The sequence below is a fragment of the Coloeus monedula genome (assembly GCF_965178545.1).
Source record: "Coloeus monedula genome assembly, chromosome: 2".
Taxonomy (NCBI): Eukaryota; Metazoa; Chordata; class Aves; order Passeriformes; family Corvidae; genus Coloeus; species Coloeus monedula.
The window spans coordinates 37,183,605-37,207,058 of NC_138782.1; the positions used below are offsets into that span (position 1 = coordinate 37,183,605).

Sequence of the window (23,454 nt, forward strand, 5' to 3'; positions counted from 1 at the left end):
CGAAATTGTTGTGCAAAAAAAATACAGAGTAAGCAGGACAACCAGAGCTCTTAGTATTTACCTCTGGTATAGAATCATTATAGGACATGAGAAAGTGTTCATTAGAAATTACCTTTCTTCTGCAGAGGCAGGTATTGCTGTTAAGCACATAATGAAATACAAGAGCACTCTGTCTCCAGGCCCATTAATGAGCTTTTGGTGGTGCTACATCAGCACTTGCTTTGTTTTAGTGATGTGCTGGTTTTTAACAAGGCCCTGGCATGCTGCCATTAACTTGGTTTTATGTCTCTCTGGTGTGTTCATAGCCGCAGGCCAGATGGTTTCAGCATTACATTCTTCCTCTAATGTGAAAGCTGATCACGGTGCTCCAAATTACCTTAATTCCACATGCTATATATATTTTGTTGTGTATCACTGTGTGTTCAGCATTAGTCATTTCAGCTTAAACCAAACCTAGGAAATTTTGCATTTTGGACTTAGGCAGCACGTAGAGCTGGTGACTGAGCACAGCTGTCAATGGGGCTGTTACTCTCTTGGGAAGCCTCAGCTGCCACTGGACTTGTAGGACAGGGTAGAGCAATTGATTTGAAAAATTACATTTCAATGTTTAGTGCATGATTAAATGGTAAACTAGCCTGGGAGGTGTGTGGAGACAGTGCAGCAGTTTCTACTACCACAGCCTTTAGGTGTTTCCCCTTCTTCTAGGATCTTTTGCAAAAACAAGCAAACAAAACTCCTGTTGACGGGCCTGCGATGAGTCTGATGTGATGGGCAGGGAAATGCCTGGTAATGTCAAATGCAAAGCTCCAGTTCTTCATCCTCTTCCTCATTTGGGCAAATTAACTTTACAGCTTTCACTCATGCTTGGCTGGTGGGATAATACTTCTCATGCTGCTCTGATTAACTTCATGGCTGCTCTCTTGCCCACTCCTAAATGCGTACCTGGATTTGAGAACTCCAGAAATGAGCTCTCAGTGAGGCAAGGCAGTGTGAACACAGGAACTACGTGGGAACTACTTCTGCTGCACCCAGAAGAGGGTAGGACTGTAAAAAGTTGTTAGTGGCATATATCTAGGAGACAAGAGGTTTTTTGGTGAAACAAGAATCTTGAAAAAGTAAGAATTTATTTAACAGAAGCTAATCTGTGGTTGTGGCTGAGCAATGCAGTAAAATGCAGTCTCATGAGCATAGAAAAAATGATAACAAGACAGAGACATCAGCAGCTGGGAACAGTATTGCTGGTGCTCACAGTTTGCTGTAGCAGCCAGTAGTGCCTAGACAAGAGAGTATAACTAAGACAAGGGGTTCCACATTCTTCTGTAGCTTAAGCTCATTGTATACAAAAAGGTCCCTTCCTTTCTTCATTCCAGGAGGAAATAATTAAACTGGCAGGTAGAGAAATTACATTAGGAAAAACAAACATGTCTTAAGCTGCATGTTCCATGAGAATTTTTTTTTTTTCTATTTTAGATTTTTTTAAAAGTTACTGTAAATTTTGAACAAATTTAAATCTTTTCCAAACATTGCAAATGGGAGGTTATTGTGGGAGGACCCAAAATCCTGGGGGAATTTAATGAATTGCAAAATCTCCTCTTTAGGCTAACAGTGGCTATGTCTTAGATTTCATATGTCATGTAGAAAATTGAGCAGTCTGAATTTTAAAAAATTTAGGGATGCACCCATTTGCTTATTCCATAAGCTATCAAGTGAGCTGATTCGTACACCAGCCTTATTTCTGACAACTGCTTTGAATTCATTCATTCATTGTGGCAAAACCCTCTATTACCCTCCCTTCCATGTTTTAGAGAACATTTATCTTACCCACAGCAGGAATTTATACAATCCTGCTGCTTTTGTTTCGCAAGTGGTTTAGAAACAGTTTTGTTCCAATCTGTCTCTAGCACCATTAAAACTGCATTTGGTCTTTTTAGCTTTTCTAGAAACTTCTGAAAAGAAGAACTTAGCTCTGTGAAGCAGAAGTGGTGTGAACTGTTACCATACAGGTACAAAGATCCTTTGCCTGTTTATTTGCTTTGAAAGAATTTGTGTTTGAATTTAGCTTCTCAATCAATAGGTGTATCGTAGCCAGTGGTGATCTCTGAGCATAGAAAACCAACACAACTCACTAGAGGGAGCCCAGACACAATTTCTGAGCTTAGCGAGGAGCTATTAAACCTCACCGTGTTACTTGCCATGTGTTTTGTTAGTAAATCTCTCCAGCTGATTAACTTACAGTTCCCGCGTGGGCAACTACATAGCCTGCATTATGAAAAGTACCCTGAGATTTCAATTGCAGGTAATTTGCAAATCAATACTGAAGTGGGCAGGGAAGTCTCAGATTTTAATTTGTTTGTGAGCACTGGTAGATACTACCAGAATACCTTTTTTGAAACCATAAAAATGTGTCAGAAGAGTTTTCTTTCACTTCCTGCCTGCCTATTCCTCCTAGTACTTTCCTTCCCCTTCACTAGAATGTCAGATCCATGTATTGACATCCTTCTGCTGCACTTCCTGCTCCTACAAACCAGTGTACCTACCTCAGACGCTCTCCTGGCAGTGTAACACACCTCAGCCAGAGCCCAGCCTTTGGCCTCTGCCCCCGACCTAACCCACTCACCCACGTACAGCACATTAGGTTTCATATTAGGTCTTTATCTTATGCTTTGCCCTTATCTTTCCTTGCCCCACCACTGTGAGCTGCAAGTGCAGGTTTGGGCACCACTTGTGTTGCTGCTCCTCTCACCGACTGAGAGGAGCAGTCGACTGCACTCTGTACAGCAGCGAGGTTCTGTTGGCTCGCGGTAATTGCTGTTGGGAAAGTGTTTATCTGCTGTTGCAGAAGTGATTAAGGAGTAAAGACCTTTAACAATGTGGTCAGGTATTATCTGCCATCAGGCAGTCCTCCCCATGTCATGCAGTCGCTGCTCACGTGGAGGCCTTTGCTCTCGTTCAGGCAAGAGTCAGCGTGCGGCAGGCTTGGGATCCGCTGCTGCGCCACGCTAGCTGGTTTTTTCTTTAAAAAACACTTGTAAAAAAGTTTGTCTCCCACACCTTGGGAGCCTTTTTTGCTGGAGAAGACTAAAATACTGATAAGAGAAAAATCATCTGAAACATTTAGGACAGTCTTGGGCACTCTGCTAGAGGGGAGGTGCTACAGGGGACTTTTAACCTTATCACTCCACACATGTTCAGGTCATAGTAAAAATTGTTAATAAGGTCAATTCCTTATTTCGTATGCACTGAGCCAGCTTCAGCAGATGACAGATAAGAAGTTATTACTCAAGTGAAGTGTTAAATAACTGATTCTCAGTCCAGGTTAAACACCTTGATGATATCCCAGAAATTCGTAAAAGTGGGAGAGAACTGTCTCTGTGTTGGTCACTGAGACTCTTATTGGCACAAACCAATGCAGGGCTCTTCACAGGCCTTGCAGAGTTATCTGGTGTGTTGCAGGTCTCTCAAGAACGCGGCAAAACATGCTGCACAGCAGATATTCCTCGTGTTGTAAGACTATTTAGTTCTTTAGGATTTCTCAGATTTCAGTTACTGGTCCTTCATGCTGCTGAGCAGCCAGTTCTACAAAATGAGGGGAATTTGCTGTCTCTGCATTACATTCTGTGGTTTTGTTCTTTCCATCCTCACAGTAAATGCTCCATGCACTGGTTGCTCATGTTAGGACTAAACTCAGTTGTGAGGCAAGGCAGTGGTCTGAAAGTTGAACTTCTGCTTTCTACAGAATGAACAAAATTATACAGTTGGTTAATCTTGTGGCAATTCTCAGAAAACCTCCTTATGAGATGTATTTGTGAGCAGAAGATTTTGAAAAATGTGTCCCATTCCAACATTACAGACAATAGGTATCTGTTAGGATCTTTGCTATGAGGAGATGGAAGACACCTTGCCTTTGTCCATACTACAGACAGATCTAAATTCAATTACAGCTGTGCTGTGCCAAGGTCAGTTAGGGGCTGTTGAATATTAACTACATGGGAGACACAGACGGAGCAGCTTTGATGTGTTGCTCCTGGCCCTTATTTCAGCATAGGAATACCTCATCAAGATATGCTGCCTGAGAGCACCATTTGAAACTCTGCTCTTACCCCAAAACTCTGCAGCAATTCTGCTGCACAAAACATCCACACAGAACAAAGCCAGCTGCACAAAACTGAATGGTGTGCTCTCTTCTCCCACTTTCTTTCACAGGAACAGGAGGGAGAAAAGAAAACTCCACCACTGCACCATTTCTTCTCCCCTTATCAGGAACTCCCTGCCCTTCAATCTCTGGCAATTCATGAGGCAGTAGCATTGTGGTAATGCAATATCTGCCCCCTTACCCCTCTCTGTCTTCTTTAGGATCTCAGGGACACTCCTTAGGCCTCAGCCTTGATTATTGGCTCGTGGGCAGTCAGCTTCCCCTGAGATTATCAGAAACACTGTCTGCTCCCAGGCACTTCTGTTGCCTAACAAGCTCCTGTTTTCTAACAAACAGCCTTGAAAACTTATTTTGGTCTGAGTAACAGCCTAAGTGGAATAATATTATTATTAGATTTTTCAAGGAAAATTCCAGTAACTACCAGATTGGATTGTGGCCGCAGTGGAAATTTACAAATGACCAGAGTCAATCATCTTGCAATCCTATAAAGAGTGGCTCTAAGTGAGACTCTTTGGGATCCCCTGGGCTGCAGCACATCTTGCTCTGAGTGGGACATCTCTAGAGCTCAACAACTCGCAAGTTTGTGATACTCAGAGGACCACTGACGACAGGGCCTGGGCTGATACCCCCACTCCTCAAGGCTCAACTCCTCAGCTGTTGAGAGATGTGAAGGCATCTGACATGAGTACTTCACTGAACTCAAGGGGAATTTTTCACAGGTATATCTTTGTACATGTTTCTTTGTATGTGTGCATGCACATGTGAATTGATTTTAATGCGGTACAGCAAACGTACTATGAGTGTTGCCATTCCACATTCAGAGTTAAATTAGATTCATAATTAAGTTCTTGTTGTGCTTATATCGAATCCTATTGGATCATTTTGTAAATATTAAGTTAATCAGTGATTAGGTTGTACTACATTCCTGGGACATAAACCATTGATCAAGTCTGATACTAAGTTTAGCAACGGGATCTACTCTGAACCTCATGACTCAACAAAAGAGGCCCCTCTCCATCCTTCCACTTTTGGATCCCCAGTCTATGCATAAATCATTCTAGATTAGTTCTAATCTGATTTTCCTTTGTGTGCTTTATCTGAGTAACAGTGGTAGCGTGAACCTTGCCATTGAACTTTACTGTGCTTTTGCAAATTTATGTGATACATATAAATTTATAAATTTAAAAGATACATATTTATCTTGCTTTTGCTGATACCTTTGCCAGTAATTCTGTAAGCAGCTCAGACCACTCATTTGCAACAAACTTCAGTGGGAGAGGGTGGCTTCCAGGGAAGTTATGATGGCACAAAGGTTTTAAAACCGCTATAGGAACAGAAGAAATAACTATGTGCTCTGCTTGCAGAATGAGAGAGAGAGATTTGCACTGAGCTGCTGTAGTTTCTGGGATGAAGAGCAGAGTTTTGTGAAGGACCATCTTTCCTAATCCTTAACCAAAAGGAAGCAGGTGCTGTGGATGGCTGGCCTCCCACCAGAGCTGTTCAAGATAGTAGTGAGAAAAAAACAAAGTCTTTGGAGGTCAAAAGATGGAATATATTACCACTTTAGAGGTAGCTACAAGGTTTTTGAGAACAGTTATACATGTGTAGTTCAGCTTTGATTTTTAAATGTAACAAAAAATGAGGTGTGGTTTTGCCAGTGTGTAAACTGGATAATCTGATAGTCCTTCTTTGTGAACAGACAGTATTTAACTTGAGAGAAGAAAAGTACTTGTGGATACCCTTCATGAACACTGACAGATCATTCAAATGCACTGAACAGAAGCAACTGGGTGTGGGACCAGGCACTGAACGGGCCCCCAAGGAGTTCTGTAGGCAGTGAAAGTCAGTGGAGTACAGGGAATAACATCAAGGAACTCTAGGTTTTTGCCTGTAAGCAGTTTTAGCTAATTAGAGCATACAGACATTTTCCCTTTATAATGACCTTGCTCAAGTAAGATGCAAGGAGCATTTCAAGGACTATTAGACTCTGGTTTTATATTCACAACATACTTGGGGGAAAGGTGGCTAGAGAATTTTACAATTCAGTCTAACACCAAAGACTGCAGACAGTAAATAACAGGAGATCTATCCAGCCATCTACTTCCTCTTGCTGCAGCATAAGGCTTCCTCACAGTTAACATTCTGGTGCTTTGCCACAAAATTACAGTGTCAGTTTCAGATGTCCTGTCCATTGGCACCCGTCGAATCACAGGACTTGTTCTCCTATCGACCCCTCCTTTGCTGTGAGGAATGGGTTGTGCTGATCCCTCTGTCAGCCACGTTTGCTCAGGTGGCACCTTTTCTTGTACTCCAAGTCCTTCACCTTCCATCCCTAAAAGTTACATCCTCAGATATTTCCAAAGTGTTATCATGCCTCTGTAGCTATTTTTAGCTTGATAACATATACCTTGAACTTAGGATTTTTTTCCTGGAAGGTTTCTCCATTCCTATTCCTGGATAATTCATTCTTTCCTGGGTGATTTTCATGCAACTGTCTTCAATTTGTAACAAAGTGGCTGAACTGGAAAGCAGTGTTTTAAATGACACTTTCAAATGGAGACAGGTTTTTATTTCTTTCTATGCAATCTGATGCTCTGCATTGCTAATGTCTTCCACATTTATCATCCTCTGGGCAAAATATTTAACTTTGTTTCTTTTAGCATAGCTGCATTCCTGGTTTTAACTTCTCTAGTATAGATTAGCTTGCATTTTCTAAATATTTTCACTTTTCATTTCTTACCAGGCTTTAAATTATTTCTCTGCAGCTATGGGAGAAAGTTCCAAATTTTTAATTGTTGTCATCAAAATGAATACTGAGCTGGGAGGTACTGCAGAGCCCTCAGCAAGAAAACTCTGACATTTAACTCCTTATGTCTTAATTTACTATGTGGCCACTTTTATTGTAGAGCATTCTAATGCAGCACTGGTTATTACTTAATGTCACCAGAGAAAATGTGCTCTTCCTCTACATTGTCTTATTTGGTCTCCCTAAACTGAAAAATTATACATTTATTAGTTTTTTCGTATCTGTGTTCCAAGTTCAGTGTGAGAAGTGGTAACTGCAGTAAATATGGAAGGAAGAGCCTGAACTCCAGTGAAAATCAAAAGTTTTGATCTCTGCTGTACTTCTATGTGTCAATTGTGCCTTCATTTCTTTTTCTCAAGAGATTGTTTAGAGCTGTGTATGAATGGAAATGTGCACAGAGCTTACTAAAAAACAAAAAGACGGGATCTGCAAGTGTTATAGGTTGTCATCTGTTGTTTTGTAATCTCCCAATTTAGAAATAAGCAAAATAGGTAGACGAAACTTTGTTAATGTATTATTATTACTTGTCTAAATAGATATTTGGCTGAATATATGTATACATATACATATATGTATACATACATATAGATAAAGATGGTCCTGCACTTGGGGCCCAACAACCCCATCCAGCACTACAGGCTGGGGGGCCAGTGTCTGGAGAGCTGCCCAGTGGAAAAGGACCTGAACATGAGCCAGCGTGTGCCCAGGGGGCCAAGGAGGCCGATGGCACCTGGCCTGTATCAGGGATAGTGTGGCCAGCAGGACCAGGGCAGGGATTGTCCTCGGCACTGGCAAGGACACACCTTGAATCCTGTGTTCAGTTCTGGGCCCCTCACTGCAAGGAGGACATGGAGGTGCTGAGCATGTCCAGAGAAGGGCAATGGAGCTGGTGAAGGGTCTGAGGCACAAGTCTGATGAGGAACAGCTGAGGGAGCTGGGGGTGTTTAGCCTGAAGAAAAGAAGGCTCAGGCTCTTGTCACTCCCTGCAACTGCCTGAAAGGAGGCTGTAGCCAGGTGGGGATTGGCTTCCTCTCCCAGGGATGAGAGGAAATAGCTTCAAGTTGCATGAAGGGAGGTTTACACTGGATATTAGGAAAAATTTCTTCATGGAAATAGTGGCCAAGCATCGGAACAGGCTGCAAAGGGAAGTGGTGGACTCACCATCCCTGGAGATACTTTAAAAACGTGTAGATGTGGTGCTTAGGGACACGGTTTAGTGATGGACTTGGCAATGTTAGACTTATATTTGAACTCAGTGAACTTAAGGGTCTTCTCCAACCTAAATGATTTTATGATTCAAGATTGGGAATTTTTTTTAAGGTTAGATGACATTTTAATTTTAAAATAAAATTAAAGTAAAAGAAAGAAAGCATTACTGAACTGCCACATGTAGCAAACAGCTGCCTGTTAGGTTGTCCACAGTTTTTTAGTTCAAGCTCCTCTTTTTTGTCCCAGTCTAAATGGCTCGGTTTATTACAAATTTTTAACTTCTGTATGGGTTGGCATTTTGGAGCCAATTGCCTCTTGATTAGAAAGTAATATTCTGCACAAATTAAGGATAAGACAGCACTAAAAACTGTGGGCTTTGTTCCAGAATCTTTTGTTCTCACGGTCTTAGAGTAGTGAGTAACTCTAGCAAGTGTAGCAGGTACAGAGATGCCTGCCTTTTTGCTTTTTCTTTTTCTAAATCCCTTTTATACTCACCCATATAACTCTTCATACCCTGCAGTGATTTACCCATGCATTGTTAATCAACCTTATTTCCCAACACCTCTGCCTACTCTTACGGTCTATTTTTCTTGTGTTCCATAGTAACTTTTGCAATTATGCAAGTCAACGATCTTATTTCATCCTTGGAGGTACATGACAATTACTATGTTGTGTTTAAAAAAATTACCTTCATAGAGCATTGTGTAATTGACATCATATAGCACTCTTTCTGCTACCTTGTTACTATTTTAATTTAAAATTGTAGTAATAGAACACCTGCATTTCCACTTTAATAAACAAAAAGTGCCCTAAAGTTATAAATTAGTATAAAAAACATTACCACAAATATTGTTGTCCAAGAAACAGATAAATATTAATATAAAGGAGTTTATCAGAACAACTGCTGCATGAAATGAAGGGGCATATGGGTGCCTTTATAAATGCTTGCACAGATTCCTCGGACCCTGTTAGATGCTTCAGATGGAACAGGAGAAGCTAGCAAAGGGAGGCAAGCCATTTAATTTCAGGAATTTGAAAAGATACAACACGAGAGTGTTGTGTGTGCATCTTCACTTGTGTGCTTTTCTATCCCAAAGAACTCAGCAGGGACCTATAGTAGTCAAAGTTATTTTAGACAGAATCAGTCTAGCTAAAGGAGGATTTAAAGTACTGAAATCCTGAATTATCTGTATGCAGATACATGTGGAAAAAAACCCTACCTTCAAATCTGAGAAACAAGATTTTAAAAGAAACAGCAGTATCTCTTTATTTGGTGAGTTTCTAAAGCCGATTCAGATTGGAACCTCCTTTGCAGAACTGCACTTGGCAGCAGATCTGACATTTCTTGTCTTCCTATTGGACAAGGAAAAACTGTAAATCATCCCACTGCTTTCCCACAGAATATTTTTTACACTCCTGCATTGGTAGCACTAACTAGGAAAACAGGCTAACCTTTGCCTTTAGTCAAGCCTGCTCTAAGTCTCCCATTTAAAATCAGAGCCTTGACATCGCCTTGATGTTTGCTATTTTGAAACCTACCTGCCTACTTATTAGTTACACAGGCAGGAATGTAAACTGGCTTAGAGACTTTGAATTTTGTACTCTTTTTATCCAGAGAGCTGGAGTGAAACTGCATACAGAATTTTCAACCTGCCAGAGGTGTCCCAAGAAAAAATTGCTTGGAGCTACCATAGTAATACTTTATGTAAGCAAAAAGGAAAATAAAACCCTAGGTTTGCACATGTTTTGATAGCCCTCTGCTTGTTTCTCAGGTGTCCTTCTGCTATTCTTAAAGCCTGATTTCTTGCTTGTGTAAGCTGCAATTTACATGAATTTTCTTGCTCCAGCAGTGTGTTTTAAAGAAACATTGACAGAGCTGACATTGAAAGAGCAGGTGAAATCTTGAGAGCTGTAGATTGATTAACAGGGTAGCTCTGCCCAATTCAGTGAAATGTTTCAGTCATCAAGAGGAGACAGGGCACTCAGCACTGCATGCAAGCTTGTGCTTGCCAAGCCACTGCCTAACTACACAATGAAGGTCTTATCAAACACATATGGTCCGGGGAGGCTTGTGCAGTCCCAATGCTTAACAAATGGTTGAGTCAGAATCATAGGTTTATAAACTGCATTGCTTTCTGGGAGATAATGTGGAGAGGGAGAGTGGGCAAGAGAGAGAAACATCTGAAGCAAAGGGGCGAAGAAAGCAGGCTGAGGATTCCAGCCAGCCCTGCAAGCTATGTCAGAATTCCTCTGCAAATCTACAGAATTATTACAGCCTCCTGTATAATTTTATTTATATAATTTATCACTGAATAATTTTAAAAGTCTGAAAAAATAATTATTTTTGTTAACTTCAAAATGGGGGGAAAGTGTCTAATGTTTATTGTTGCAATGTTTTTTCAAAGCTTTTGCAAAACAGAAAGGAGAATGGAAGACCAAAATCAGTGGCCTCAAAGAAGATTTTGCTTTGGCAGTTGGTGACAGAAGAGAAAAATTGAGAGTAAGAGCAAAGTAGCTCAGAGGAGTTCCACATCATTGTGACTGCAGGTGGAAATTATCCTGGTGTGTAGGAAGGGGAGGAAGGTAGTAGAGACAGCTTGACTAAGAGATGTTCAGTGACCTCAAGCACAAGAAACTGGTTTTGCAGGGTTGCTCTGTAAATCAGATCAACAAAATTATCTGAATTAAAAAGGAGAACAAAAAAGTCTTTGTCCTTCCCTCCCCCACTCTTTGTTTTTTGTTAGACTGAGTTGTTTCACTGGCACAGCTGATGGTGTAGGCCTACAAACAACTGCTTCAGCACTACTCAAGGAGTTGATACTGATGCTTAGAGGAGAGGATCTGCTGCCTTGGAGATGAGATGTTTAGCATGTATCCAGAAAGGTCATTACTCTTCAGTACAAATCTGAGAGGGGAAAAGACTGGCTAGGTAGCAGTAATTTGAAAAAGCCTCTGAGGTGGAACAGATCATGACCTGCAGGTGCAGCAACAATGTGACGCTTGCAGAAGAAAAGAAAAGAAGGCAAATGTTTGAGTCATGTAGAAACAGATGCAAATATGCTATCACATAACCTTCTCAACTGATTTAGCACTGACAGTGTGAATGTGTGGTCTAGTAGTGAACAAACATTAAGTTACAGAAAAAAGTAAATTAGCTGGAGATAGTTCAGAAGAGAACAGGAGAAATATATGTTCGAAGTGGCCTGTAAGGAAAAAATCCAAGGAATCTTTTTATTATAGGAAGGACTGAGGAGATGCATGACAGTTTCCAGCTCTGCAGCATCTTTTTATGCACTCTTCAAGGATTAAATATTTTGTCAATGTCCTCAAGAAACAGAAGAAATAGTATGGACCTAAAACTACAGCTTCTAGCTGTAGAAGATCTAGAAGATCTAGCTTCTTGTCTCCTGCCATATGTATAACAAATGCAGGAGGAGACTGCCTGAGGAACGGTGTGCAAGCATCTATCACTGGAGGTTTTAAAACAGGTTAGACGGGCCTCTGTTGGGAACAATCCAGATGTGGTAGGTGCTCCCTGGGAAAAAGGGCCAGTGAGCAGGATTAACAAGGCTGCTTCCCATGTAACTTGCTGCGAGCCTCTGGAATTCAGGTGAGCAGCCTGGCCATGAAAAGCACAGAAAACATGGCCTCACTACTCCATGCAATCATGGATGCTCCGTACTGAAGCGTCTCTGCAGGGCCACTGCTTCCCCCTGCCACAACAGGAATTTCACATTTTGTGCTGTTCTGCTTTTGTCATTGAGTGGAACATAAATGTTTGCTGCAGTTGTGGGGGAACAGTGTTTCATTTTACTTCTAGGTCATTAAATTTTTCTCTTTTATTAGTAACAGTCCTCTGACCACCTGTGTTACCTGTGCTGAAATGCTTACAGAAGCAGCTTGTAGCAAAGAGCCATGCTCATCATGAGAGAGGATGTCTGCTGTGGGACCAAACAATGATGACCCAGAGGTGGACCAACAAATTGATCAGAGGGATGGAACACGTCTCCTATGAGGAAAGGCTGAGAGGATTGGGACTGTTTAGCCTGAAAAAGAGACAACTTCAGCATGACCTAATTGCAGCCTTCCAGTATCTGAAGGGAATTTACAGGAAAGATGGGGCAAGACTATTTACAAGAGCATGTAGTGACAGGAAAAGAGGGAATTGGTGCAAATGGAAAGAAAGTAGGTTTAGATTAGATATTAGAGAAAACCCCTTTACTGTAAAAGAGGTGAGGCTCTGGAAGAGGTTGCTCAGAGGGGTTGCAGATGCCACATCCCTGACGGGGTTCAAGGCCAGGTTGGATGAGGCTTTGAGCAACCTGATCAAGTAGAAAGTGCCACGGCAGGGGGCTTGAAATGAGATGATCTTTAACCCAAATCCTTCCAACCCAAACCATTCTATGATTCTACGGTGACCTCTCGCTATAAACGTCCCTTACGCCGCTAGGCTCCAAGCCCCCTCGGCCGTACTTCTACTTCCTCACGGTCCGACAAACCCCCGCGAAGCAGCACCTCTCCCCCTTCCCAGCTGTCGCAAGGCGAGCAAAGGCCACCCCCGCCCCTCACGGGCCGGGCGGGCCCCGGCGCAGCCCAGGCGGAGCGGGAGGCGGGGCCGTGCCCGCGGGGCCGGCCGGGCCCAAGATCCCGGCGGTGCCCGGTGCTGCCGTCAGTGCGATTGGTGCTCTCGCCATGGCGGCTGGTAACGGCAGCAAGGCGGCCGGGCGGCTCTACGACATTGTGGTGTTCGGCGCCTCGGGCTTCACCGGCCAGTTCGTGGTGGAGGAGGTGGCGCGGGCGGCCGCGGCCGCCGGCGAGGGGCAGCTGTGCGGCGGCCGCCTGCGCTGGGCCGTGGCCGGGCGGAGCCGCGAGAAGCTGCGGGCGGTGCTGGAGCGGGCGGCCGAGCGGCTGGGTACGGGCCACGGCCGGGGCGGGGGGCGCGGCGCCGCGGCCTGGGGAGGCCCAGCGGGTCAGGTGTGCGGGGAAGGGCTGAGGGGCGAAGCGGGGCGAGCTCCGGCGCTGCGCCGGGGAGGAGGGGGCTCGTCCTGGGCAGGGCGATGTCGGTGACGGCGGTCTCCGCTGCGCAGGGAAGGCGGCGTTCGGGGAGGAGGTCGGCGTGCTGCTCTGCGATGTGGGCGACGCGGGCTCGCTGGCCACCATGGCGAGGCAGACCCGGCTGGTGCTCAGCTGCGTGGGCCCGGTGAGTGCGGGGATGCGGGCAGGGCGGTGCCCCCGGGGCCGCGCCTCGGCTGCGGGCGGCCGGGCTGCCTGCGCCTCACCGGGGCACGGAGAGCCGCCGCGGCCGCACAGGGACAACACAGCTCTTGGAACTCGACCCCGGAGTTCCAGGTACAGCCGTGTAGTGCAGTGGCCGAAGGGTTTCCCACCGCCGTCGCAGGCGGTGCGGTTCACGGACAGGTCTCCGCACTGAAATACATCGGGATTTGTTTTCAGTCTTTCACAGGCAGCCTAAGATACTGATGGTAAAGTTTGGCCCAGCGTTTTGGGTTGGTCCAAAACGTCAGTGGTGCTAGGGTTAAATAAGGAACTGGAAGAGGGGCCCACAGGCTTGCTGCCATAAGCACTTGGCCCTTTTAAAACTTACAGCGGCAGTATTTCCACTGCATTCAGAGAGCATCAAAGTGTGCGAGCTGAAAGTTGGGTCATGATCATGTCTTTGAATTAAGAGTGTTTAAGTAGAGAATAGGCTGATAATAAGAGTGCAGAAAGTGTAAAGTGAAGTTAGTGGCAGTATTCAGATGGTCTTGGTGATCTGATCTATGAGAGGAATCAGATGCAGCAGTCTGCAGCAAACTCCGTTATCAGCAATGAAGTTTGTTATGCTTTCTTCTCCCCACACTCCTAAGAAATAGAAATGCTATTGCATTTTAGACCCACTTAGAAAAATCAATAGCCACCAAGTTCCTTTTCATTGTAAGGATGTACTTTAGGTAAAGCACATTGGGTGAGTTGTGGTGTGCGGGGTTTCTTCTGTTACATCTGGTGTTCTTTCCTTCTATAGTATAGATTCTTGGGAGAACCTGTGGTACAAGCTTGTGTTGAAAATGGTGCAAGCTGCATTGACATTAGTGGAGAACCCCAGGTATGTGATAGTAAAAAACTGCTGCCTTATATCAAGGCTATGCAAAAGGAGTGTTTGTTCAGTATGTTTCATGTTTCTGCTAATGTTTCTTAACATGAAGACAAATTCTGCCTCCTGATCTGTAATTTTAAGGTGCAGTAATTATTTTAAAGTACACTATACTTACTTTTCTTGCTTTTATGACAAGAGCCTCTTCGGTTCTCTCTGGAAGTCCCAAATTGCTGAATTCTGCTTCAAGCCTCTGTTGTGATTCTGCATAGGAATTTTGTACGTTTCTTTTGACTGCTGTGAAACTTTCGTACTGTAGACCAGAAATTATATATAGATATATAAAAAGGTACTTGTACGTGGTTTGAAGCATGGAGGGTGCTATGACGTGACTGTGAAGCGCTGATGGCTAATACTGGGTATGGCTAAGAATGAATTTCAGCTTAAAATATTTGTTCTGACTGTGTTTCAGTTTCTGGAAGGAATGTACCTGAAATACAATGAAAAAGCTGCGGAAAAGGGAGTGTATGTTGTTGGAAGCTGTGGCTTTGACTCCATACCAGCGGATATGGGAGTAATATACACCAGAGACAAGTTGAAAGGTGACTAGAATAAGTGTGTTTTTATGGTGAAAAAGAAATGCAGATTATGCTGTTATCTGGTTTCCTAGAGCAGCCGTGCTCCCATGGAAACTCCTTCAGTGTCTCTTTTGGCCTGCCTTTACCAGGTGACCAAATGCGGTTATGGTTAGCTCAGTTGTTCAGAGCATGGTGCTAATAACACTGAGGTTGTGGGTTTGATCCCCATGTGGGCCATTCACTTAAGGGTTGGACTCGATGATGCTCGTGGGTCCCTTCCAACTCGGAATATTCTGTGAATCTGAGAGGACAGAATGTTCAGCTGCAAGGCACAGGCTGCTCAGCCAGTGTGTGGATGTCCCTAGGCAGCCTCAGCACACTGCCTCTTGTACAGTGAGAATGTTGTAGGGAAGAGACTGTGGGAAAGGGTCCACAGATTGGTGGGTAATCAGGTTTCCCGAGTTTTATTTTCAACTGCAAGCTCCGAGAAGCTGTTGTGTGAGTGTAAGTAGCAGGACAGTGCCATACAGTGCCTTTTACTTTAATAGCAGCTAGAGGGTAACTGAAAGATGAGAAATATATTTGAGAAAAAATCTGAGAGGATTTAATTCTATGTAAATAGTACTTGATCCTGATCTCAAATAAGAGTACTCTGTTCATCGTGTCTGACTTTCAGTTGGGAGGGCCCATAAAGAGTATCCAAATGTTTTGCTTTTATGGACTATTAAAAAGGCTGCTAAATGGGATTGGTTTAAATTGGAGTGAGCATTCAGTTGAAAAAAACTCAATTCAGATCTGACTGGAGGGAGAAACAGGGCATGGAAATGAGTATCTGGATGTTTGTGAGGTTGTAATTTGATGTTTGATACCTGTTTTGAATAAAGATGTCTTTTATCTCTTCCTGTTTTGACTTTATGGCATTACCACCTGTCTATCCAGTTGCTTGCTGTACCAAAACTTACCCGTACACAGTTTTCCAATCTCAGAAGGAACTAAGCAAAGCAAAACAAACCAGAATTTGGAGGTGGTGTGTTGTTCTGCTGTTCCATCAAACTAAGCATTCTTTGCAAAACACAAGCTGTGCTAAAACTAAATGTTTTGGGATATTTTGTATCTTTTGGTTTTTTGGGGGAATTTTTGTGTTGCTTTGTTTTGGTGGCGGGTTTTTTGTAGTTTAGGCGTACCAAAATTTTAAGTCCATATTTGCTTTCAGAGCCTACATCATCCTTTATTTTGAAACTTGGAGGAAAACTAAATGTAGCTCTTAATATAACTTCCCTTTTCTCAATGATTTTTTAATATTATCTCATTAATAAGATAAAACAAAAAATAAATGAATAGAGGTAATACTAGTGACCTGTAATACTTGCTAACTCAAATAGCTGTGCATCTTAATGTTATGTTATTTTGTTTTGAGATAAAGACGTAACTCTGCTTTTTCAGCTGATCGTGTCAGTGGCCTGCTGTTTGAGTCTGCTGGAGCATTCTCTGGCTTTGCAGACTAATGATTGCATGTGCCAAGTAATGTTTTCTCCTTTCTTACAGGTACCTTAACTGCTGTTGAGAGTTTCCTGTCGGTGAAGTCTGGGCCTGAGGTTAGTTGGTTTCTACCTTCTTAAACTCTTACGATAACATCACCATAGCCCATCAGAATAACTATCGCTACATTAAGTCAGACCAAGGAGCAAGCTGGCAGTTCTTTGACGATGTCTAAGAACTTTATTCTTTAAGAGCTACTAAAAGTATCCCAAGCAAACACCCTTTTGTATGGTCTGTTTGCAGAGCTGTCTACCTACACTTTGCTCAGGTAAGCTGTTTCAAGAATTATTTTGCAGAGATGTGGGAAGGATTCTTACACAAGTGAAACTGTAACAGGTCCATAGTGTGTTGCCAGTAAGCTTAGTGTTTGGCTGTTTGGGTTTTTTGTTTGTTGGTGGGGGGAAGAGTTGTTTCAATGTACTTTAATGCAGGTAATCATAATACCTGTAGGTAGGAGTTGTAATAATGTGCAATATATGTAATAATTCTAATGTCATTGTTAAAACAATGCAGCAACAATCCAAGCCAGTCTTGATCCCCAACAACCAAATGCTGCTGGCCCTGGCATGGGCACACATCTTGCCTTACAAACCATCTCTGTTCTTACAAACATCTGGAGGAGTGGAGGAAGCCCATGGAATGGGAGAATAGTATCTGTCCATTAAGGAAGGGGACATAGTAGTTAATGGGAATGTATAAATCTGTATGTTGGGTATGAAGATGTTTAAATAAATAGCGTAAGTTCAAAGTGTTGGTAAGAAGGGATTTCAGTAATGACAGTTAACTACACTGAGATGGTTAGAAGAGATACAGATATGTATTAAATTCTGTGGGCCCTGAGTATGTTGCAGATCACATGGAATGAGGCATGGAGATTGCATTGGGTCTGGCTGAGCTGGAGTTAATTCCCCACAGCAGCCCTCTCAGTGCTGTGCTTTGTAAGGCCGCTACAGAGGTGTCAGTAACACACCCATGTTCTGGCTACTGCTGAGCAGTGCTGGCACAGCACTAAGGCTGTCTCTGCAACATTCCCCCTTCATCTGTAGGCTGGGGTGGGCAAGGTCCTGTCAGGGAACATAGCCAGGACAGCTGCCCCAAACTGATATCAAAGGGATATTCCATAAACTGTGTGAGTTCTGCTCAGCAATAAAGACTAAGGGAAAGGAGGAAAAAGGGTGGAGGTAGGAGAGTGGGGAGGCATTTGTTACTATGACACCTTTGTTTCCATGTGCAGCTGTTGCTTTATTAAATTGCCTTTGTCTTGACACATGAGGGATTTTTGTATCTTATTTTCTCCTCTCCCTATCTTAGCTAGGAGGAGAGTGATAAGAGTGTCTTGGCAAGCACGTGGCATCCAGCCAAAGTCAATCCACACCATTTCAGTATACTGTCACCATAACACTTACATGTAATAATTGTAATACATGTAGTGATTCTAATGTCATTATTAAAATAATATATGAAACCTTTAAATACTGAACTAATTACTGTTTCATGGTGTGTCACAAGGGTGTTTGTGTACACGATGGGACCTGGAAGTCAGCTGTCTATGGCCTTGCAGATGAAGGCAACCTGAAGAAGCTTCGAAAAAAGATAGGATACTCCCCTGTTCCAGTAGTTGGTGCAAAGCTTAAGAAAAGGTATAAGAAGCATAAGATGCAAAATATGCAGTCTCCTAATAGTTTCAGTATTTATGATACAGATTGCTAACACAGCATTAAATACTAAAAAGATGCATCTAGGCCTTTAGTAGAGTACGAACACGTAGATGCTCATCTAGTAGAATTGAAGATAAGTTCAGTTTTACTGATTTTTTTTTTTTTTTTTAATATCTTACTGGAAAGAGAAAATGTCCCAGCATTTACTGGGTTTCAAAGTTAACATGTTCTAAAGGACTTTTAGTGATAGGCAAACTTTTGCTTTCAGAAGTGATTAGTAGAATGGAAGTAAAAAAATGAAAATACTGTTACATTGATTATCAAATTCAACTTTGATATAGTGCATATAATAAAGTATATATAGTGATACATATATGTAGTGAATTTTGAGTGAGGCAGGGAGGTATTTGGAATTGCTTGCTTTCAGTGAAAAGTGATTATGTCATAAAAATGCTTGAGAGAAAAGTGGTAATGGTAAGGCCATTATGGTCAGTTTCTTTCAGTTTGTGTGAAGACTGGAACTTCTTTTTTCTGACTTAATTTTTGTTTCATTTGCAGAGGGTTTTTGTTTTACAATCAGGAATTCAAGGAGTACTGCATTCCATTCATGGGATCTGATGGTTCTGTTGTGAAAAGGACTCAGCGTTATTTGCACACCGAGTTGCAGGAAACACCCGTACGTTACTGTTGTTTGTACACTGTGTCTTCTGGGTGCACTGGCCTGTTTCATGCTACTTGAGACTGTGGCTGATGAGCCTGCCTTTGGCTGTTAGCATGATTGTTATGAGAGTGTCTTGTAGGGTTCTCCTGCTGCCTGATTTCTGGGTATGTATTTGTAGAGAATGGAAATCGTGAGTCACAGAAATATTTGAAAGGTAGCCTTCATGATAAATATATGAAATTCTGTTTCTGTGCAGAGACTTTTCTTACTGTGTCAACAGAGCTTCTAAAAGGATCATAATTGTTGTTGTGTAGCTAATGCCAGCTCAGTATAGTGTAGTAAATAGTCTGATAAAGAATTCATATGCTGCTCATTTTTATCTTTACATTTCTTTGATGCTTGGGTCTCCAGCGTGCAGAGTAAAGGCAGTGTGACGTAATGGTGGAAAGGATGCTTAATTTTTGTTTTCCGTGGTTTCCTGAGAGGAGACGAGCACCAACAATCTGTGTAACTGCTGTACAGGGTCACAGGCATCAGTTAAGAGATGAGGGTGAGATGGTGCTTTAAGAATATACTTGGAAGCTACAAATGAGAAAGGCTTGCCACTGCTATTTCAGTTTCTCTTAAAGAAGAGCACAAAGAGGAGAAAATGAAGATCTAGGAAAAAAGGCTGAAATTGGTTAGCAAAACACATCTTCTGTAAGGTTTTCTGTTCTTGTTTACCATGTTTGCTCCCTCATCACTCTGTAATTACATTGTCTTCCCAGAATGAATGATAAAGTGAAGCATTCTTCAAACAGTTCCTTAGAACTAAGATAATTGTTTAAGGCCCTATTTAAACTGATACCTGCTGTATGAAACAACTGCATCTTAATTTGGGGGTAGATTGATTTATAAAAATTAATTGATGGGAAAGATTGATGTAAATCTTATCACTGAAAATATATTCTTGCTTCAGGTCCAGTATGGTGGTTACGTGAATGTAGGTGGTCTTGGCTCTGTTATCAAGCTGATATTTGCGGGCATGTTATTTCTTCTTCTGGTGAAGTTTAACTTTGGAAGAAAACTTCTGACAAAAGTAAGTTTTCAAAACACAGAATAATTTAGTGTTTGGAGATACCTTTTTTCCCCTCTAATTTACTGTTGGTCTTTTTTTTGTCGTCTTCCTTTTTTTCCTCTCCTCTATTCATGTAGTACCCGGAATTTTTCTCTGCTGGACGCTTCACAAAGGAAGGGCCAACCCAGAAACAGGTAACTGACAGTTTTATACCACAGTTATTGAATACATTGTTGTGGTAATGGTGGAATAGTAATTTAGAGTCAACTACTTAGCCTCAAAGAAATAATTTCTAAACGAATCACAGAATATTCTGGGTTGGAAGGAACCCACTAGGATCATCAAAGTCCAGCTTCTGGCCCTGCACAGCACCATCCTCAAGAGTCACACCATGTGCCTGAGAGCATTGTCCAAGCACTTCCGGTATTCTGTCAGGCTGGTGCTGCGAGCACTTCCCTGGGGAGCCTGTTTCAGTGCCCAACCATCTTCTGGGTGAAGAACCTTTTCCTGATATCCACCCTAAACCTCCCCTGGCACAACCTCAGGCCATTTTCTCTGGCCCTGTCACTGGTAACCAGAGAGCAGAGATCAGTGCCTGCCCCTCCTCTTCCCCTCATGAGGAAGTTGTGACTGCAATGAGGTCTCCCCTCAGTCTCCTCTCCTCCAGGCTGAACAGACCAAGTGCCCTCAGCCACTTCTCCATACAGCTACCCCCCTAGGCCCAAATTCACATTGCATGTGCCTGTTCAGATAGTTATTGGATATTTAAATAATCGTGCCTTTTGCTCTTAGACATCAAAGTATGCGTAACTCCTATGAGAAATAAATGGGTAATGTTGCTGGGCCTGATGTATTTCTGTGGATGGCTCAGAGCACTCTTATCAAAGGTGATGACCAAGGGAGACTGATTAGAAAAAACTCAGGACTGAAAGTACTGAGAGAACAAACAGACTTTAGTACAAGGACAATTCCAACAAAGTGGAAGGAATTAAAAATTTAGATTATACCTTTTAAGCAGTAATCCAAAACAACTCTTCTCATGTTTAAATGGATTATAGTATTTGGCAGGATTCTATATATAGAATTGGGATACTTTTGCTTTCCTGGTAGCAATCAGTTTCTGTTTTGGTGACCATGCTTGTCTTGTCTGCTATAGATGGATGGAACCTCTTTTACAATGACTTTTTTTGGTGAGGGTTACAGTGAGGGACAGGATCCCCAGAATGGCAAACCAAATGTGAAGATCTGCACTGAAGTGAAAGGACCAGGTACGTGTTAGTAGCAGTTGACTGCTTTTGCCTAGCATTCCCTGCTCTAAAATAGGTTTATGAGTGTATTGCTGTCCCTTTTCACCCTTGAGAAGCACTTGCAACATGAACAGTCAACAGCCTTTACAGTGTATTAACTTGGATACTAGAATTCATTTGAGACCTGGTTTTTGAAATAGCCAGTTCATTTGCATTCTTGTCATTCTCTTTCCTCTGACTTTCCCTGTTCTAATTTTCATTTTTGCAGAGCAGACCTACTGAAGGAAGGGGGCTTTAAAGGATAGTTTTTAGTTGTTATAGCCTGGACTTAGTACTTTGTTTATTCCCAGTTCCCTGAGAGTGAACTTAAACAGGTCTGGTGTGGTATAATTTCTAACTATCACATACTTCTGATCAGGTCATTCCTTGACAGGAGATCATACCTGAAGTTTGGAGGGAGCAAGAATGTACATTCAGGAAGGAGTTACTATAGTATAGCTTCTTTAAATAACTAGAGATGTGGCATAATGCAAGTGTCTCACAGCAAAACTCTGAATTTAGGCACAGGATGGGAAAAGCTCTTGCTGTGTCAGAGAGCCTTCTGTCACCATGATGTGGTCACAGTTATGTGGTTAGAGGTGGTTATGTGAAGCAGTTATTTGTCTGGATTAGATCTAAAGGACTTCACCAGCTACCTGGTCTGATTACTAGGTGTAAGAAAAGCTGTTCTTACATGGAGAAGGCTGTTTCATTGCCAAAGACACTATTCTTCAGAATGCTGTAGGGGAGAGCAAGATTACATTCTACATTTCACCACACTGTACTTCATTGGGGGGGTTTGGTTTTGTTTTGTTTTGTTTTGTCAGAGCCTGGATATATTGCTACACCAATTGCAATGGTTCAAGCAGCTGTATCTCTTCTGGAAGATGCAGCTTCTCTGCCTAAACGGTAAGTACCTTTCCACGCTGAGCAGCTTGCTCTCCCTTAAAGCTACTGTGTGCAAATGTTTCTCTTTGAAAATCCATTTAACAGCCCTGTGGATTTGTGTTACCTCACCCAATTGGCTCTGCAAGGGAGGTGCTTCACCATGAGCTGATTTAAAGCCACTTGCTCTTTACCAGAAAGGATGTACTCACAGGCTTTTAGTCAGGCTTTTGCATCAATGTCTTTATCGTCAGTTAATGGAATGGTTTCTGTAGAGTTTGCTGGATGCAGAAATGAACCTATGATTATAACCACCCTGCCAAATTAATCACCCGCTCTTTTCTGGGACAAAGTGGCTTTTTCTTTCTTAGTCAGGGAAGCACATCTTTAACTTCACAGAAAGGTGTCCCTCACTCACTGTGCCACTAATGTTTTTCCTTTTTGATTTTCACTAACAGGGGTGGCGTATATTCTCCAGGAGCTGCCTTCTCCAAAACAAAACTGATTGATCGCCTCAACAAACGTGGTGTTGAGTTCTCTGTTATTAGCAAGCCTGAAGTCTGAAGTCAAAACATAACTGTATGAACTAATACCTTTCCTGGGTCTAACTCTAATAAAACTCATTTGGCTGCAAAAGCCTAATCATAAAACAGTTTCACTGTGCTATTGTTTGCAGCAGAAACAGAAGAAAATTTGAGTTAAAAGCTGTAATAGTATTTGCTATAGTGAGCAACCCCCTAAAGGGTGGGTATTGAGTGTTAATTCACAGACATATTAAATTGGTAACTTCTTGGGTACTAATTCTGGAATTTTAATCTCATTCATCTAAGTTCAAGTTCCTGCTTCATGGACTCACTATAGTATCTGCTTCACAAGTAACCATAGCTGCCTTGCTTTGCCCCATTCTGCAACTCTGTGAAGCAGGCAGCCTGGGAACACAAGTGCCTTAGCAGATGAAACTACTAGTTATTCCTCACGTGGTTGGCATGTGTCTTTATTAACATCTTCAATGAATCTTTCCTTTATTTAATAACTGTTCTTAGTGCAGATCTATGTGTCGTTTCTGTAGTTAGGTAAGTAGTAGTTATCTGTATTGTGTTTTGCTTCTGTAAAGAAGGAGGCTTGTTCTGCTGATTGCTTTTGGAATATGACCTGAAGTAATCCGGGTTCTGGCTGCACTGTTTCACACTCCTTGACACTGTGGTTGATGAGCCTGCTTTTTGCTGTTAGCGTTAAGAATTATGAGAGTGTCTTGTCCTGTTGTCTGATTTCTGGGTTTGTATTTGTGGGCAATGGAAGCCTTGAGTTACAGGAATATTTGAAAGGTAGCCTTCATGATTTTCAGGAGTGTGAATACATTAAATTCTGTTTCTGTGCTTTTTTTTTTTTTGTTGTATCAGTAGAACTTGTAAAAACTCTGAAAATTACTCTAATATATATAAAGGTCATAAAAATCTCCCTCAGTTGCATCACATTCACCTTTTGTATTAGGAGGGAAATCATAGACAACTTGATGTTTTACAGTGTCATA

At 42.3% G+C, this 23,454-nt stretch overlaps 1 protein-coding gene across 1 annotated transcript; it reads left to right on the forward strand.

Annotated features, from left to right (window-relative positions):
* The first annotated feature begins 12,785 nt into the window (after positions 1–12,785).
* SCCPDH (saccharopine dehydrogenase (putative)) lies at positions 12,786–23,381 on the forward strand. Its single transcript, XM_082276592.1, has 12 exons — positions 12,786–13,080; positions 13,256–13,368; positions 14,191–14,271; positions 14,732–14,861; positions 16,383–16,432; positions 17,886–18,016; positions 18,593–18,710; positions 19,654–19,773; positions 19,890–19,946; positions 20,909–21,020; positions 21,866–21,947; positions 22,382–23,381. The coding sequence occupies exons 1-12, from the start codon at positions 12,861–12,863 to the stop codon at positions 22,485–22,487; spliced, it is 1,320 nt and encodes a 439-aa protein (XP_082132718.1). The 5' UTR covers positions 12,786–12,860; the 3' UTR covers positions 22,488–23,381.
* Positions 23,382–23,454: the final 73 nt, after the last annotated feature.